The sequence below is a fragment of the Neocloeon triangulifer genome, unplaced genomic scaffold (genome assembly GCF_031216515.1).
Source record: "Neocloeon triangulifer isolate White Clay Creek 2 clone unplaced genomic scaffold, ASM3121651v1 ptg000015l, whole genome shotgun sequence".
Lineage (NCBI taxonomy): Eukaryota > Metazoa > Arthropoda > Insecta > Ephemeroptera > Baetidae > Neocloeon > Neocloeon triangulifer.
Window position 1 is genome coordinate 5,315,564 of NW_026775557.1, and position 19,766 is coordinate 5,335,329.

A 19,766-nucleotide genomic window follows, 5' to 3' on the forward strand; every position below is an offset into this window, starting at 1 on the left:
TGTACAAAATAATTGTATGGTCAAAAAGGTCAAGCGTGGCCGCAATCTTTAATTGGCGATCGGTCGGTTCATGTATAGAGAAAAGGGTTGACCACGCACTGATTGGGAAGTAATGGGTTTAGCGGATGCGTGATGGCTACGTGCTCTGAAAGCAAAAAATATATTCGCTGGAACGGAGCAAATTATATTGCTGCCTCCCTTTCCTCCTTTTTTTGTGCCATTTTTCCGGATTGTTGGCCTCGGAAAATTTTTTAACTGCAGGTTCGGAATTGGAGGGAATTGGCGCGCCATTAATTCACTATTTATTCGGCTGACCAATTTCGCGAGTGTGGAATTTCTGGGCGAGCGCGTTCGGCGGAATCGATGACTTGTGAAACGAGGCCTCGCAGCGAATGAGACAAAGACAGGTCCTTAGCGGGAAAATTTATGAACCGCTGGCGCCTTCGACTCTGCCGCAGGAATATTGATGAGCCGCGGCGAAAGGATCGGTGTGTATGTCGCTGTGCCAAAGAGGAGCTGACTGATTGCTCTCCGTTTTTGCCGCGTGTCAAAGGAGTGCAGGTTTAATAACCGAGAATATGAGAAAAGTTGGTGGTGTGTTTGTTTGGAATCCTTGGCATTCCATCCAATCAAGTATCAAAATAAAATTTGATTTCAATGCTCAATGCAATGCTTGCTAATGGCAAAGAGGAAAATAAGGAAAACAGTTTTTACTAACCAGCTTTTATTTAATATATAGATAATAGCGAATAATAGCAAAAAGTTTTATAAATGGCAATGAATCATTTAAGGAAATTAATCGTGAATTAATTTAAAATAAATGGCTATAAAAATAACAGATATTTAAATTAATTTCGTTTCTTCAGAGAAATTCCAAGTATTACATAAAATTAACTTCTGATACCACAAAACAAACGATGATATTAAATTTCAGAATGACAAAAGGCTGAATTTTTTCTTGGATCAGGTACATCTGTTGAGATATATTTTGTAAAAGCGCGTTGCTTCTTTTTATTTAAAGAAAGAAATAAGATTGCCGCAATCCCATTGTCGTGGAACTGATTCTCCTTTTAATCCGCAGGGGGCGGTGGGCGGCTCGAGAAAAGAAGTAAATCCCTGGCCGAGAGCTGAAAGCCCTAGATTAGCGGTGCTCGTCCATTTCCCGACGAGCAGTCCGAGGGGCGAATGGGCGTGAGAATGCGAGAACGGGCGGATATTTTATTTAATCGGAATGCATCGCGTCCATCCAAACAGAGAAACAAATGGACTGCGGAGAGAGAGAGATGAATTAAAAATATGGACGAGTTTGTACATATGAGCCGTTAGCCGGAATTGCGGCCATTCATTCAAAGCAGGGGCTTTTGTCAGCCGCCGACACTTTATTAAAATTTCGCAGCCGCTCACAGCATGTGCTCCATAAACATGTGGGCCTTTGTGCTCCGTAGATAAATTAGAACAATAACTCCTCATTTTCGTCAGCTCCCCTTTTTTTTCCGCGCAATTTTTATTTTTGTAAATTCCCTCGCGGAAAGCCGAAAAACAATTTCACGCGTTCAGAGTTTGTGATTTTGGTCGGGATTGAAATTCTAATTCGATTATCTGCTCCAATCACGGACGAATTACATCCGCTTGATTGACGCTGTCGTGGTGATATGGGTCCCCATTGTACTCGCACAGGTATATCATCAGCACATTATGCTCGGCTGCATTAATTGCCGACGTGTGGTGATGGATGTCGCCCCCAGAGTTTGACGAAAACACACGCACACGTCCCGTCACCTGGAAAATTAATAAAGAGGGGCTAATTAATCGAGTCTCTCTCATTCCAGGTAAATCAATTTATTTTGGCATTTCTCATTCATCCATATATGGTAATTTAAATTAATGATAATTAAAATCAATACGAATTTCCACAACCCGCGCTTTTGAATTAATTTCTTTTCATCTTTTGTGCCTGTAAAACTTTTGATCAGATTTTTTCAAGGCGATACTTACGTCTTATCTTGGTTTATCATCATTTGTCGCCTTGGGGTCGAGGCATCAAATTAACGAGCGCTCAAAAACGGGGGAATCCTGCTTATCGCGCGAATCTTAATTGCTCGCCTTCAGGATTTTTGTTAATCCCCGCAGAGTCACGTTCGCATAATGAAGGACGTTACCTTTGTGTTTGCGCGCCACCCTTTCTAATTTTAACGAGGGACTTTACTACCACCGGCTGGTTATTAAATTCGCGCCCGGTGCGTAAATTTGCAGGCTCTTTCTCGTGTGGCCTTTCGACGGAGACCTTTTGGATCCTCCCGCTCGCGTGCCAACGACGACGAGCACTTTGTTAATACAATTCTGCCACTGCGTTTGGCCTACGGGCCGGTGATGAATGGACCTTTCGGATTTCTAATCCCGCCCCGCGGGGGCCCATCGACGATTATCGTTGCAATCTAGGCCGAACGTGTAAATTTACAACTCATTAAAGTGGGTCGCTCACCGCAAAATCTGCATAGTCGAGGGAAATAGCAGCGAGGGGAGCACTTTATTGCATTGGAAGAAAGGGCAACTGCTTTTGAATGTTCGGCAAAAGGGCAATCAAATTTTCCATAAAGCGGAAATTGTTAAGGTGCCAAAATCTCATATTTGCTTGATATAAGATTCGTGCCAGACAAAAATTAATTTTAGGACTTCCTGACAACTGTTCATAAATTTACTCCTCTTTAATTTGTTGAAAATAAAGTTTTTTGTTGCAATCTCTTCCAAAATCAAGGTACACCATAAAATATTCAAAATTTATACACAAAAACTTAAAAAAGTCGAGAGAATTCACTATCGCAAATTTTCTGAAAAAGCTTTCCTGAAAATAAAAATTATGATTTACACATTCTTAGTGAAAATTGCAAATTTGATGAAAAGAAAAATTTAATTGTAGTACTTAGGAAAAAAACTAGTGCCAAAAATGTAACTGGTAATAAATAGTTTTTCAGCCATTATTGAAAGTTGGAATAATTTAATCATTTTAATTATATAATTGTATAATATGAAATTAATGGATTGACTATAATTATGTGTAAGAGTGACTTTAAAATAACAAATTGGTAATTTTTAAAAATGGCATAAATTTAAAAAATATATTATATAATTCATATTGAGTTCATTTTTATTTTTTTACTTTGATGAAATCTGGATGAAATAATCAAGACGCAATTTCTTTAGATGTCCTCTTTGCGAGGAATATCATGGCGAATGAACGCAAGTGACAAGTAAAAAGCACTCTCATTTTTTTTTTAAATCCCGCAGCCTTTCATTCGATTGTTCTAAATTTGCTCAATTTTTCACCGGAAAGCCTGCATTTTTTGCCCCGTATCAGGGCCAATTTCCCTTCTCGGAAGAGCACGTAGACTTCAAGTTGAGCCCTTTTCCTTCCCCAGAGCCAAGCAACTGGTCTCGACTCTCTCCGTCTTTGATGGAGTGCGGGGTTCTTGTTGAGAAATCCGTGGCACCGAAAAATGTGAGCGGAGAACAAGATTTTTGCGTCATCCTCTCGCCGCCTGCGGGCTCGCCGGGTATGCAGCACGCACGACGCGCGCCTAGATATATTCCGACCGCGCCTCGTCTGATAATGAAAAGCGAATTCCTGCTCCGGACGGACGTCGATCGGCTTCATTAATGCACCGAGAGAGGAATGGAAGAAATGTTTCGCCTTTTTCATTTTTCTTTGGTCTGCTGTGCAGAAAGTCGAGAGAACTCGTGTTCGTACACATTGGGCCGCATGCATTATTCAAAACGAAAGACCAAAGTGTGCAGAAACGAAAAGAGGAAGAGGCTGATCGACGTTTAAAGAGCGATGATTTCGAAAGAAACTTTTGCGCGTCGAGACCCTGAGGGCACGTTTTGCTACAAATTGAAAGCAAAGTCTCGCACACACACACATCTCTCTTGCAAATTGACGACCAAGCTAAAAATGTTTTCACTCTGCAGTGGCAGAAACCGCCCGCCAAAAAAAGAGTTATACAATAAATATGGGCGCGGAAAACAATTTTTACCTCTTGTTTATTTTCAAGCTGATATTCTGATTTTTTAAAGATATTGGAAATTTTTTTTACCGCAGTCAAAATCAAAATTAAAACATCCACGCTCTATTTAAAGAATTTGGAAAAATTCCAAAGAGCAGGAAAATTAAAATCATAAAAATAAAAACAGTTTTCAAAGCATTTAATTTAATTTTAATTAATTTGCAATTTAGTCCTACAAAAGAACTTTGCAATATATTTAGGTATTTCTAATTTTTAATTTACTTTTAGATGTTTGACATTTGCATCAAAATATGATAAAACAGACCATTTTAGACGGAAGATGCGCCACTGTTTGCCCCAAACCGATTCCCCGCAGCTCGCATAAGTGTGTGTCTTCTGGGAAAAATTCGCGAGATGATAAGGAGGCGGAGAGGAAAGCTGAGAGAGGCACGCTTGAGCGAACTCTCGGCCGCCGGGCTGATTTGACTCTTCAAACGAACGGATCTGCTTGCAGGCTCACTTCAGGAAAAGTGGTGGCTGGCAGTTAATTAATTTTGATTAATCGACTCACAGCTCGTGGGTGCACAACAATCAAACGCCCGTCGGCACTCAACTTGGAGAATTATCATTTCTCTCAAGAGTTGTTTTGTCGACGACGCGAGCAACGCACGCTTCGTTTGCTTTGCACGTTCTTTTCAACTTTTGTCGCGGCTGCGGAAACGCAGCTAGATGGGAAAGCAGCCAAGCAAAAGTTTCTCTACCACTCTCATACGCATGCAAGACAGGTTATTTTAAAACGAGAAGAACTGGCGGCGGAAATAAATTCCCCTTGGAGATGTGCGTTTTGTGTTTGCGACGTAATTTTGTTTCCGACCACCGAAATAAAATGGAAAAGGTTTGTCTTTGTGCGACTCGTTTGCAGCATTCAAGGCGGACCAATAAATTCGGCCACTTGTTGGTCTTGTAGTGCGCACTTATCAAAGCTAGGAGACGAAATTGAATTCGCGAAGGCTTTTGGATAATGAAATCTTTTTCACATTAAAAAGTCAGTTTTAGATCCTGGTAATAAATTTCCGATTTAAAAGCAAGCAACAAAATTTAAATTTTGATTAAGAAAAAATATATATGATTCCTGCGTAGGCTATCGTACAGTTAAGGTTTCGCTCACCTATAAATTGACCCTGGGTCACCAAATAATAGAATTTCATTTATGAGCTGCTTACATTATTGGACTTGATAGAGAAACAGCTGATTAGTTGATTGTTTGTTCGTTCAGGCCATATATAATAATTAATAATATATAAATGGAAATGGCACCATTCTTTCTGACAAAATTTGACCCCTGGTTCAAATCTGGTTCAGAACTGACGTAGAACTAATGCAGAACAGCTGCGAACTGGTTCTGCACCAGTTCTGTACCATTTGTGAACCAGGTCTGCGCTAATTCTAAATTTGAACAATTTGAATGTAAAAAAAAATCCTTAAAAAATTTTAAAAAATATAACAATTCACAATTCCATCCATGAAAATGAAATATAAATGGAAATTGCACCATTCTTTCTGACAAAATTTGACCCCTGGTTCAGATCTGGTTCAGAACTGGCGTAGAACTGATGCAGAACAGCTGCGAACCGGTTCTGCACCAGTTCTGTGCCATTTTTGAACCAGGTCTGCGCTAATTCTAAATTTGAACATTTTGTTTTTAAAAAAAAAATTCCTTAAAAAAATTTAAAAAATATATAAATTCACAATTCATCCATGAAAATGAAATATAAATGGAAATTGCACCATTCTTTCTGACAAAATTTGACCCCTGGTTCAGATCTGGTTCAGAACTGGCGTAGAACTGATGCAGAACAGCTGCGAACCGGTTCTGCACCAGTTCTGTGCCATTTTTGAACCAGGTCTGCGCTAATTCTAAATTTGAACAATTTGAATGTAAAAAAAATTCCTTAAAAAAATTTAAAAAATATATAAATTCACAATTCCATCCATGAAAATGAAATATAAATGGAAATTGCACCATTCTTTCTGACAAAATTTGACCCCTGGTTCAGATCTGGTTCAGAACTGGCGTAGAACTGATGCAGAACAGCTGCGAACCGGTTCTGCACCAGTTCTGTGCCATTTTTGAACCAGGTCTGCGCTAATTCTAAATTTGAACATTTTGTTTTTAAAAAAAAAATTCCTTAAAAAAATTTAAAAAATATATAAATTCACAATTCATCCATGAAAATGAAATATAAATGGAAATTGCACCATTCTTTCTGACAAAATTTGACCCCTGGTTCAGATCTGGTTCAGAACTGGCGTAGAACTGATGCAGAACAGCTGCGAACCGGTTCTGCACCAGTTCTGTGCCATTTTTGAACCAGGTCTGCGCTAATTCTAAATTTGAACAATTTGAATGTAAAAAAAATTCCTTAAAAAAATTTAAAAAATATATAAATTCACAATTCATCCATGAAAATGAAATATAAATGGAAATTGCACCATTCTTTCTGACAAAATTTGACCCCTGGTTCAGATCTGGTTCAGAACTGGCGTAGAACTGATGCAGAACAGCTGCGAACCGGTTCTGCACCAGTTCTGTGCCATTTTTGAACCAGGTCTGCGCTAATTCTAAATTTGAACAATTTTTATACGAACAAAATTAAAATTCCTTAAAAAAATTATAAATTCATAATTATCCATGAAAATGAAATATAAATGGAAATGGCACCATATATTCTTTCTGACAAAGTTTGACCCCTGGTTCAGATCGGCAAATCCTTAATTATTTTATATTAATGGGTAAATTACCGAGTTCTAAAATATATCACTGCATTCTCAGTATTAAATTTCCCTTTGTGCCATTAAACAAAAATCGAGTCGCCTAACTCAAGTGCTGCTGCACTATTATGCAATCGCACCCTTTTGTGCTGCAAATCAGAGGTGGGCGGAGTCATCAGTCGGTAATTTGTTTACCATGCGCGTAGTTATGGCGTGTTCCGCATTTTTGTCCAGAATTCGGTCGAAATGAGGGTTTTTCGGGCGAAAACAAGAGGAAAACCGGTCCAACCCGGTGACATGCATCGGCCGAGGTCAGTTCAAGCTTATTTGTTCCCAGCAAAAGCAGCAGGTTAGTTTAGTGTCAATTTTAACCCGTTTTTTTTTCTCCCGCCAAAAGTATCACATTTTTCTATTTTTATTTATGTATTCCCGTGCAAAGCAATCTCGTTTTTATCATGAAACTGATGATTTTAATCGAAAAATACACAATAAGCGTCCTTTAGCGTACATACTATTGTTGGACCCGAATATCTTACAGCAAGAAAATTGTATTTATTTCTCTACAAAATTGTTAATTTCAAATGAGATGTAACCTAGAATTATCAATCTTTCATGCCATTGTTTTCATTCATAAATATATAAAAATTAAGAATTTTTACGTATTTTAATGCATGGGCCTATTTTAAGCAAGAGTCTCATGTCTCATGTTTCTTAACTACAGAAAGCCGTTAACATGTTGCGACCTGTTTTTTCCTCTTGACTCCTCTGTTTGCACTTCTGCAGGAGAAAATCGTCTATATGCATGAAAAATTTTATTTTTTATCTCAATATAAGATGCATTTTATGCCAATATTTCTTCAAATTTTTAAATTCGTGGTGATAATCTTGGCAAATGGAGCGAGATAATTCATACGGTTTGCCTTTTTTGCGCCCATGCAAATTTATTTCATACATTGTTGTAACAATTATCACTAAAATACTCTGGACTACAATAATATTTATTGATTATTTATATATATAAAATATTTATCACAGAGGCAATCACTGCCGATACTGAGGTATATCAATCAGAATTTCAAAGAAAATACAATGTAATTACACGACAATATTATGGTGATTTGAATTTAATGTTGGCTTTTCCTTGATGGGTTTTGTGAGTTCTTTATTGTTTAAGAAAAGAAATCCTCATCTATACATGTTTCGGCTGCAGCCATAATTTATGAGCTGTGAATTTATTTTGACAAGAATTAGTATTTAAATTAATTTTAAAATAATGTTTTCATCAAATAATCAATTTTTTCTCAAAAATTATTTTCAGTTATAATTTTTTTAACCATTTTTTTTTTTCAAAAATTGGACAATTATTGTTGAGAATATTTAAAAAAATTTAATTATAATAATTTTGGTCAGAAACGTGTATTTTGAGCGCACCTTTCTAGGTGGAGTTCGAGAGACGACAAAATTATTTTTCGTTTGATTTTTCAGATCGAGGAAATTCAAATAACCATGAATGAGCCCTTGAAATTCTACTTCAAAACTTGAAATATTAAAGTAGATGAAACCTTCTACAAAATGTTTTCCAAATCCTTCAAATTTTAATGGAATACAATTAAACATACTCAATTTGTTTAAAATATGATGAAAAAAGCATCATTTTCTAATTTTTGACTCATCCGAACGGAATAATTTCAGTCGTTTGGACCCTGTTTATATCTCAATAATATTTTCTAAACGGCTTGTTCAAACATTTTGAGACTTTTGTATTCGGATGCAAAATGACAAGGCGCATCTAATGGCTATCTTGGATTTTTTGTCAGATTGCCTATTTTAAAGGGGCATAAAACTTTATATTTTGACCTTTGGCCAGGGTCAATGATCTTTGACCTAGAAACTTGCTGACCATTGAGAAAAGATACCTTGGTTCATTAACTCTAACTTTCTCTCAAGGAAATTAAAAAATCTTCACCCAAATTAATTTGGCAGCAGTTTTAATAAACCCTTATGTTTCTCCGGCGGCCATATTGGATTTTGAAAAATATGAAAAATTTTCATTACTTGAGAATTGTACGAATTAAATTATGAACTCTCATGATGTTTGATTATAGAAATCAATAAATTCTAAGCGCTCTAAAATTGGATTGATTTTCTCCGAAACGAGAAGAATGCAAAAAACCACGTTTTTTAACATTCAATTAAACTTTTCTCAAAAATTTATGGGGTGACCCCCAATTTTCTGGTGCCAAATCTGTAGCAGGGTTATCAAGGAACATGTTGGTGGGTCACACACCTTTGCCAAAGTTAGTTTCGTTTACTTCAAATGGGATTGAATGATTTTCATAAAAATTGTCCATAAGCGAACCATGTTAAATTAAAACGCGTTTTTCTCAAAAATTTATGGGGTGACCCCAAATTTTCTGGTTATCAAAATGATCCTTGTGGCCTAAACTATCAGTTTCTGTGGAGGATATTGCTGCCCTAAGGTGGTACCATCCTCTTTAATTGGAATTGTTTGCTATATACACAGTTCGACTCTGATTATCAGATAATCACTTTTAATAGTTTTTGGTTTTGCTCAATGCCAGGAAACCGTCAAAACGACTAATTTAACGAGTAATAAGATTTAAGTTTTAAATTAATCTGCATCAAATTTTTCCCTCACTTGCATTTTCACACATTTGGATGAGTGGGTAATTTTTTTGGCAGCTACATAAGGCTGCGAGCGACGTGATTACTTTTGCCTAGCGCTTGATATTAATTAATGTGCATATGCTTAAGTGCACGCCGCTGTCCAATGCATTAAAACTTTTTGCAGTCGGTCGCGGTGCGAGCACGGCATCGATCCGAGTCCCTCTTCGCTCGGTCCATTTACGGAAGATTAAAATGCTGCGGCTGTCAACCTGCGTTTACCGTGCGAGAAGCTGCGACTTATCCGCCTCCGATATTCAAGCGGCCGTTTATCCACGCAAACTTTTTGTGCCCAGGGAAATCGCCATAAATTCTGCTGTTGATTTTCTTCTACCCACACCGAGAGGGACTTTATATTTCTCTCGCAAGACTACGAAGCCGCGATGTTAACATCCAATAGCACTTGGTCGACCGACCGACTTTGCTCTCTGCAGATTACGTGCAGATGAGACCCCAGTTTCCGATATACCCACACGGATTTGGGAGTGGCAAACTCATGCTGTGATTAGAATCGGCAAATCTTTGCCTACGCCCGCAAAACACCTAGGCAACTTCAATTGCTGTTCCCTTCCAATTATCTCCCGCTCATTCTGCTGCTTCGGTAAATTAGTTTTCGGGATTAAATTTTATCAGTCGTGAAATTGATTAATGTGCGTTTGGAAACAGGAGTGATTGGTTTATCTGTGGGCGATGAAATTGGAAATTGATTCCTGATAATAGTCACTCAAAACTTTTATTATCTTTTTCTGCTCAATTTATCTCTTTTGCTCATCAATATTTGACTTCACAGGTTTAAAGCTAATTTTTATTTTGCCACAAATATATCCTGAATTTTACAACAGGTTATTTCTTTGTAATTGAAATTTCTGCAGAAATGGAATTATCATAATTGTTTTGCGCCATAAATTTTTTTCTTAGATCTCTTATTCTCTGTAATCACTAAAAGCTTCATGGTGATTTTAATTTAAAATCATCGGCTTTTCCTTGAAGGGTTTTGTGAGTTGTTTATTGTTAAAAAAAAAAATCCTGCTCTACATGTTTCGGCTTTTGGCTGTGAAATCATTTTAACAAGAATTAGTACAAAATTTTATCTTTTAAAAATAATTTTCTTTCACAATAAAAATTTTTCATAAATTATTTTAAGTTGCATTTTTATACAAAAACTATTTTTGCAATTGAATTAAAATTTTTAACAAATTAATTTTTATAATAATTTTGGTCAGAATATTGAAATGTGTTTTTTGAGCGTGCCTTTCATGGTGGTGGTCAGGAGGAGACTAAATTATATTTCGTTTAGTTTTTCCAAGTAAAATGCATTTTTGTGAATAAATGCATTGTATTCCAGAAAAAGCCGATTTTAAAATTCAACACACCTTGAATCAACCCACGATCGTGATATTCTAAACCACAACACTAAAAAGCTTGATGATTTATCCTTTATAATTGTTTTAAAAAAAATGCTTTGCGTGATCTTTTCTTGTCGGGCGGCATTTATTGTAGCGAAAGAATTTAAGCTTGTCGTCCCTTTTTATCTTTTGTTTTCGCTCGCCATTTGAGTTTTCCCTTTTTAAGCCGTGTTTGAATGTGGACGTTCTGCCCGTTTTGCTCTCGGCCGTGTTTGTTTTTCTATTGTATTTTTACTGCGCGTGAAACCGTCCAGCAGTACTAAACTGTGTGCCAAACGACCAGGGTATATTTTTCCCGCCCTTTGCAGCTTTTCGCGCGGCTCGTTTTAATACTCGAGCAGGCTGGCAAATAACGCTCAAAACCATTGCACAAACTTTTATTATCTGCGCTCTATGCGCCGGGGTAGAAAAAAAGAGAGAAATTGGCCTGGTCTCGTTGCGCGCCCAAAACGGCAGGATTGGAAATCGATGCGATACAACGGGCGCAGTATCGAATTTATGAGCTGGACATGATGAAAAGAGCGAAAGACATTTTCTCAAATGACTCTAGAACAGGAGATAAAAAAAAAAAATAGTAAGTCACTCGGGCCCGAGGCGGGGATCGAGTGATTTCCGTACGGCAATATTGAAAGTGCAAAAATGACAAGGCTCTTCCATATAATACGAGAAACAGGAGCTGAAACAATAAGATTCTCGTCTTCCCTGCTCCTGCCTGAGTTCAGAATTTTGAGACTTAATTGGCGACCCCTTTTGGAACTCGCCGGCAAGGGTTGTCAAATCTAATTAGACGAGCAATTTGCAAAGGCTTGAATGGAGACGGCAGTATTCAAATGAGACTTTGTTGAAGAAGATGCAAATTTAAATGGCTGTTTTGGAGTTTTGCCTCCACAGCAAAATTTTTTCCCAGCAACAAAGCTACAATCTAACAATTACGGAGGGTTTTTCCCCGATAGAAGTTTTTACGTCCGTTTCTCCTGTTTGGCAAAGGTGGCTTGAGTTCCCGGCAAAGTTTTCGGACCGACGGGAGGGCAAAAAGCTGCGGGGAGTAATTAGCATTGCACGAGATTCCCATGTCGACTCTTTTTGCCACGCACTGCTCAAGTTGGTTAGTTAGACACGCTAATTAATATTTCACGCTTGTTCGTATTGTGCTTTTAATGGAGACTGAGCATAAATTAGTTTTTTTTTCGGCGCCCTCATTATCAGGCAGGTAAAAATTGTTTTTGTGCGTCTATAGCTTCATGAAAAGTTGATTGTTTTTTATAATGAAGTTTTTTTTATCCAAATATAAAATATGAGATGTTTTTAAATAATCATTTTTTTAAATTTGGTAGCAAGATAAACAAAATGTCTGATCAATTGGAAAAAAAATTAGCAGGATAATTAAAAGCACCATTTTCATTTTTTAATAATAATAATATCCGGGCTAGAAGATTTCATAAAATATGGCCGTAGCAACCTATTCAGAAGTGGGCAATACTCTTGAGGACTACCATATAATTTGCAGCCAATCTCTCTCATGTGGTCCGTTCTCTAAATATAGACCTACAGTTTGAAAGTTCTCTCTAACGGAAAATGGGGTATAGTCCCAGGTTGAACGAATTTCAAGAACCTTTCCCGAGGGCTTTCATTAACCTGAACAAGCGTGCAGTGGTCGCAATTGCTTTAATTCTCGTCGTCATCGAGAGCCCGGGGCACAATTTATTTGGCCAACCGAATTTATCTCCATCTCTCTGAGAAGGATCTTAGCTCCAGGGAGTTGCTTCTCTCTCGTTGGTATTCACGCCCGCACTTGCGAATGAAGCCATAACCGACTTTTCTCGGCCCTCACCCCTGAAATCAAGTCTCAATTTGGGCCGAACGCATTTTCCGGCCGATTAATTCGGCGCCTTTTCATGCCGGTAAGATAACGTGCGTCGTCAAGTGGCGGTCATTAACGGGCTCTTACCGCCCGGAACGCTTCTTCTGTCACCGTCAATAAGAGGCCGTCCTCGTAAATAAGCCCTTTTTCCTTTTTTCATCGGCCGATTTCTCGCAGGAAATAGAAAAGTAGAGAGATCTGCCGGCCGCACCTCCAAAACAAGCTCATAAAACTTTCATGGCAGCAAATTTAATTGCTTTCGTCTGGAGAGAAAGAGTCTCTCTCCTTCTTCGCCCTCTTTTGAGAATTCTCGACGCCCTTTTTCAATTAGACCCGCGACAAAGGACGCTTTGTTTCAAACTTGGCTAAGCAGCCAGCCGGCCGGCCACGTGGGAACGGCAACTGCCGAAACTTACTTGTAAATAAAACTTGCATGAAAAGAACCCTTCTTAATATTATCCAAACCTCTCGAGTTTGTTTTCACAGAAGGGGTCTCTGATTGCAGGCACTAGAGAAAGGAGTGAAATTTTACTTTGAAATCGAAGAAGAACTGCCAGCAGATTGAAAGTAAATAAATGTGCAATTTATCGGAAACGGTTCTACAAGAGGCGCTTGCTTCTCTCCTTTATTTTACCTTTTTCTTGAGCAGACTTGCAAATGAAAGAATCGATGCGATCAGGCGAGAGTGGCCTTTTTAATTAAGTTAGTCTTTTATCCTGCTCTGGCTGCTTGAACGGAGCTAGGGCTTAAAAATCTGGAATTAGTATTTCGCTTTCAGAGAAATAATTAATTTGTCCGTGCGGGCACTCGCATATATATACATACATGTGTGACCGTGCTTTTAATTACTCGGCCGGCACTGCACCTTTTCGCCGCCGCTGCGTAATGCGATCACTGCGAAAGGAGGCTTTTAGCAGCGAGGAAGAGCTTTTTCGCCCGCGGCACACGCCACAAAACGCTCCCGGCTCTTCCTTCGCAGCTCCACCCCAGCACACAAGTGCAGCCCAACGATGCGAAAACCAAGGGCACGCGTGCGCACGTGACTGAAACTTATGTAATTTCAGTTCGAATAAAAAAAAATGATATAAAAAATACAGAATTTTCGGCCGTCTCATAATCTGACGCAACTTTTATTAACTAGATCTCAAAAATCAAATGAAATTGTGAAATTCTAAATTGCCGACGGAATTTTGTTTGTTATTACTTCCTTCAAATTAAATTTTAAATTGACTTTGCAAATATGGTTGTTCCAACATTTTCCTTGCAAAAAAAAGTTTCTGATTAAAATTCACAGTTGGTAAGCCTTTGAAACTGCTTTTTCCTCTATAAAAAGACAGATTCAAAGGAGAACCAGCCGTTTTATTTGCATTCAAAGTAGGCGATTCCAAAATAAATTTAATCACAAGGGCTGGAATAAAAAATATAAAAAGAAAACGTTCGAGTTGGTTTTCGCTCGAGAGTCGCTCGCAAGGGTGGCGCCAGGCGCCGCGCCGCCGTTGACGTCGCCAGTTGGGCCGTCGGTGCACAGATGGTGCCTCGCTGCCTCATTTCGTATTCCGCCCTCTCGCCTCCCTTAACACCCTTTTATACCCGGCAGCTCTCGCGAGCGTGCCATTTGCGAAATTACTGCGATTCAAAATAAACCGTTCTATTTTATGGGATAATATAGCGGAGAGGCGAATTGATTTCTTAAGTGCCATTCGTCTTTAGCGAAAAAAACATCGTGTAATTATACTATCGACTTCCTCTAATGTATGCAAACGTAAAATAAAACAAACCGGGGACATTATTATTCCACTGAGATTTATTCCAATTTTTATTCTCGCTCGCCAGCTGCTCGCTGGAAATCTAAATGGCAAATTATTCGTGACGCCGCCGTGACTTATATATTATATTAATTTAATTTTCGATCTGATCCCCCTGCGCGACGGACGAGAATTGATTCGCCTTTGTTCTCGACAAGGGAATTAATTAAACGGAGCGCTGCTGGGCTTCCGAAGAAGGGCTTAACTATATGGCTGGCAATGAAATGTCAATTAAGGCGGGACATTTTCATCTCGTCTTGGTGACATGTACATATGTATTTGTATAAAAATGAAAACTTTGCACCCAGACGAGTTCTATTTTCGGCCGTTGCTTCATAAGCGCGAAAATCGAATTTTGACTCTTGAGCCCGTCTGACAACCTTATTATATTCGCAAACTAACCGAGTTAGCAGCAGGATGAGAGAGCAGAGCATCAGCTAATCGAGTTTGCTGCAAACTGTGCTCCGAGGCTGCAGAATATATCGAGAAAGAGACACAGCAACTTACGCAAACTTTGAACTATTTTAACTTCAAATGCAAACTATGACAAAAGTCGCAGCATTTGTAAATAATTTAAAATTTAAATTACAGAAAGGCCAAGGGTGGGGCTAAATTTAGAGCTAACCGTGAAATTTGATTTTCTTATCAAATACAACATACAACCCGCAATATAACTCAATCGTCGTTTTCCTTTGATTAAAGATAAAAAAAAAATGCAGCGTTGGCTGTCGGATGAGCCGCAATTAGCGCTTTGATGTGCGGTTGATGGCGGGGTTGGTGGCGGCAAAAGAGGCGAAATCACCGCTCGTGGCTCATTATTCAAATCGAGGCGCGATTTGCATGACAATCTGCGATGGAAAATATATAGAAGTGTGCTCTGCTCGCGCTCTATTTAATTTTCCGACTATTTTTGCGCCTCGCCGCTTCTCACGGACATGCAACTGCCCCGCTCGGTTCCTCCCTCTGGCCGCCCTCAACACAAATTTCCAAGAAGTACCAAAACGGCATCGTGGGTGGATGAGGAGCATGAACATATTATTCACCTTTGAATAAAAATAATAACTCACTTTTCCTCACAGGAAAATGCAAATCGAATTTCGCAGGAAATGGTTTAGAGAAGGAGCAAAACTTTTGCCTGAAAAGTGAGCGACTCGTGCGGTAAAAGCGATTGCGAATTAAAGCGCGACTTTGATCAGCGGCGGTGGCGGAAACCCTATCTATCGGATGTAATTGAACTTCTCTGCTGCTAGCTCGTGATAGAACTTTGACTCTCTGGATCGGCGCGGGTGCACGATAGGGTTGCTCTCTGGTGGCTGCGAAATTGTGATTGAAGTTGGCTCAGCTGCCAGTAGCATGAAAGATTGATGCGCCATTACACGTCTCTGCGAGTTGTTTCCGTTGCAATTATTTATTTCCTCCTCCTGCAGCCGTTCCTCAATTGATATAGATGGGGTTTTCGCAATAACGATTCTTTTCCTCCAGAGTGCCAAGCCGTGAAAACCTATAACTGAAGCAAGATGTAAAAAAAGGTGTGAAACGTTGAAAACAATAAACTTTGCCAATTTAAAATGAATTAGAGGCCAATAAAGGTCGATTGGGGGATAGGCAGTGATTGATTGACACACGGCCGGTGATCTAATTAAGGCTCGAGTGGCCCAGCTCGGCACTTCTGGCGTCGCCGCCGACAGGTGCTCTCGACTCCATGCACCTCTTAGCATGCAAATTAGATCTATCGGTGTTAGGGGAGCGTGGCAGACTCTGTTACTATCGGGGGCAAAAAGGGCAAAGTATCTCAGATTGAATTTGTCTTTGGTTGGCTGTTATTATTGTGCCCGAAATTGGGAAAAAATTGCTCAATGGATCGATGGCTGGACAGGATTCGTCTCGCTTATTGTCGGCGCGCACGCTACCCGTGTTCAGATTTTTAAAGCGTTTCCTTTTTATTCTCTCAAGGGTTGAGGGGGATAAGACCAGAATATTAAGAAATGTTTCCGTCATTCATATCTGATAGAAATGGAAATTTTGGTTTAATTATTAATATATTTGAATTAAATTTTCTAGGTCTTTTAAACCATTAAAATTAGCATTTTGAAATAAATTTAGAGCTTGTCCTTAACAGTCGATAACAATTTTTATACATATTTAAGTAGTTTGGAAAATTTGAATTAAATCTATAAATTGTAATATGAGTATTAAAAAATTTGAAATAAAAATATATTTATTATCTTACAATTTTAAATTGCAATCCTTTCATGAGAAGTTAATAAATTTTTACTAGTCTTTTTTACTGCATGAACGTTTCCTTCATTGTGCCAATTTCTTCACGAGTTTTCTATTGGTTATTATTTAAACATGCATGATTTCTAAGGACTTATTTATACAAATTTTAAGAGATATTTAAAATTATTTATGCTAGAAGTCAAGAAATTAGAAATTTGTTCAAAAAATTCTACATTTAGGGAAGATTTTCTTCTGACAGAAAAGGAAAAAGAAGTAATTATCATGATCCGTGTGATATACCAATAAAAAATTTCCACGGTTTCTTTTCTAAAATAGTAACTTTTGCAGTTAATTTAATTAAAAGATCTCAAAATAAAGATCTCAAAATTTATGTTCCTCAGTAAAGTGATCCGTGTGGTAGCTTGCAGGATAATATATCTAAAGACCGTCACTATGAACATAAATATTATAGTTTTTCTTATAAAATCAAACAAGAGCAATGAACGAAAGAGACAAACTACCTTCGCTTCTTTCTATTCTGAAGCAACAAATAAAATAAATTCCAATTGCCGCGGAGAAGCAAGTCTGGAGAGGATCGAGAATTTGCGTGGTTGTGTGTAGTGGCAATTAATATAGCAGCGCACACCGGCCGGGCTATTAGCGCGAGGGCATTGTTTTTGCGGTTAATAAGCAGTCGGTCGGGCGCTGGGCGGGCGGGAGGGCAGGTCGTGTGCGTCGGGCGGTCGGTCTGACGGCGGCGGCGGCAGAGCTACGGCGAGAGCGCGCAAGCGAAGAGGGTGTTCGGCGGGGTGCGAGAAGGCGCGGCGCGGCTGCTGCTTGGGCCGCTGAGCCTCGGCGCGCATGGTTTTGTGTATCCGTGACTCGCCCGCCCGCCCGCCATCCATGTCATAAAGCAGCACGCAGAGCAACAACCGGCCTCGTTCCAAACACACCTTTTCCTGCCTGCTCGTCCGCAATTTCAGTTCAAGAAAAGGACAAGTGATCATGATCAAGTTGGTGGCGAAACTAGCGCCGCGTTGCGGCCGATGACGTGCGGCGAGCACGTGCTTTTGTCTGATTGACTGACTGGCAGTGAGGTAGGACCATGTTGGCGGTCGCGGACACGGACGAGGCGCCCATCCAGGTGGTGTCCACCATCTCGGGCGCCGTCAACAATGTCCCGGACAGCGAGATGGACGCCCTCTTGCTCGGACGCACTCGGGTATGTGGGGTGAGAATCAAATTTTGTCCATCGCCTTTCTTCCTTTTGCTTCTTTGCTCTCTGTGTGCACGTGCTTGGCCGAAACTAAACAAAAAATCAGAATTTGTGCATGACAGACTTGTTGCGATCCGCCGCCGCCGCCGACGGGTGATTTATGGGCGGCCAAAGTTAATGGCTCTGTTCCAACGTCTCCTAATCCAAAGATTCATTATCAACGAGTGCGTAGAGGTTGTAAAAAGTTGATGAATGAGCCAGACATGATGAAAAATGGACCAAAGATCTCGTAGATCTTATGTAAATCACGTTACAATCGTTCAAAATGTCATTGAAAAAAAAATTGAAACAAGAAAGAAAGGAAGTAATTAGAGTTCATTATATAATAATTGGCCTGGAGATTATAATTGGTATTTTGAAGCAATTTGCATGAAAATATTTTTTATGTGCGCTTCCCTAACGGCCTAATGATTGGCGAGCTATGCAACCGGCTTGACATTACTGCTCGGCACGTTGCATATTCCCTTTTCGTGACACCTCGTGAGGGGCATTTGCGAAATTAAAAATGCTCTGAAAGCGCGGCTGGGGCAGGCCGACGAAACAATTTACATTTCATACCCCTCTTTTTAGACCTGGTGTTTTTCATTGCGGGTCGTCTGCACTCAACAAGTAATTGCGACTCGATTATTCAAAGCAGCGTGTGCGGACCAGCGGCCTTTATTTGTTTCTATCGATTGTAAGAGCATCGTGATTGCTGCGCCGGGCGTGTAGGCAGCCATCCAGACACGTTTTCCAATACACCTGACAATGACGCTCCATATCTCTGTACGTGACTCATTGTTTGTTAAACAACCAACCAGCTCTGTATTTGTGTCATATAACCAGTCGTTCGTGTCCAACTTTGACACTCCGCAGATAAACTTTTCCCATCCGTTTTCAACTTTTTTGCGCCATCACCTTAATAGCTCTCGTAAAGATTTCTAACAACCCAATCTGCCGAAAGGATCAAAAGGGCAAAACTTGGGGAAATTGGAAAATGTTTTGATTACAAAAACTTTCACCCATGTAGTAGCCATAAAGATTTTAATTGAAACCCTTCAAATAAAATATTGGGTGTTTAAAAATTGTCACAATTTTTACATATAATATAATTTATATGATGGGTCGATGCGTTTATTAATAAATGTGTCAATCATTCCATATATCTCGCGGGGAAACATATTGAATGTATTGCGTAGTGCATTTGTGATCATGCGGTGTACTCGCTTGGGAGCGGTCGGGATGTGTAATGACATCGCCGGTCAGCAATCAATATGTGAATAAATAAATTCCACGCACCGCGAGCCGTGAATATTGCACGTACGTATCAGTCGTGGTTATTCCCGTTTGCGGCACGCGAAACGAAATAAAATCCGAATCGATCTCTAAGCAGGAAATTGCAACAATATCCGCCCGGTTTCCACGTTTCAGCGAATAAAGCCGCCAGTTAATTGGAATCTTTTTCTTTCCGCCAACTCGGCGGTGACCTCTAGTCTCGAGTTGCAAGAGGGAAAGAGAGGAAGAAATTCGGCGGCACCTGCGTCAAATGTCGCGCTTTCCGCCATCATTGTGCTGGCAGCGAGCGAGCGCTTTTGAATGCGAGTGAAATTGACTCGCGGCTATCTTTCGGCTCAATGAGTCGTCCGTCCGGCTCTCCAGGCTCGTTCTCTCCATGTTTGTTCCGCTTATTTATTTTGCAGTTCGTGCCGAGAATCGCACGTGCGAGAGCAAGAGGAAGAGCCCGTTAATAAATTGCCGCGA

At 39.6% G+C, this 19,766-nt stretch overlaps 1 protein-coding gene across 3 annotated transcripts in view; it reads left to right on the plus strand.

Moving 5' to 3' along the window:
• Positions 1 to 19,766, plus strand: part of LOC132202357 (inactive dipeptidyl peptidase 10-like) — a 109,093-nt gene that overhangs the window by 3,907 nt on the left and 85,420 nt on the right. The window contains exon 1 of one of the 3 annotated variants that reach the window (XM_059629217.1): positions 17,675 to 17,981. The exons of 1 other annotated variant lie outside the window; for it this stretch is intronic. In XM_059629217.1, the coding sequence (XP_059485200.1) occupies positions 17,856 to 17,981 (126 nt within the window). In that variant the 5' untranslated portion in view covers positions 17,675 to 17,855. Of the gene's footprint in view, positions 1 to 17,674; positions 17,982 to 19,766 lie in introns of those variants that run through there. One more of the 3 variants, XM_059629218.1, reaches the window with a different exon arrangement.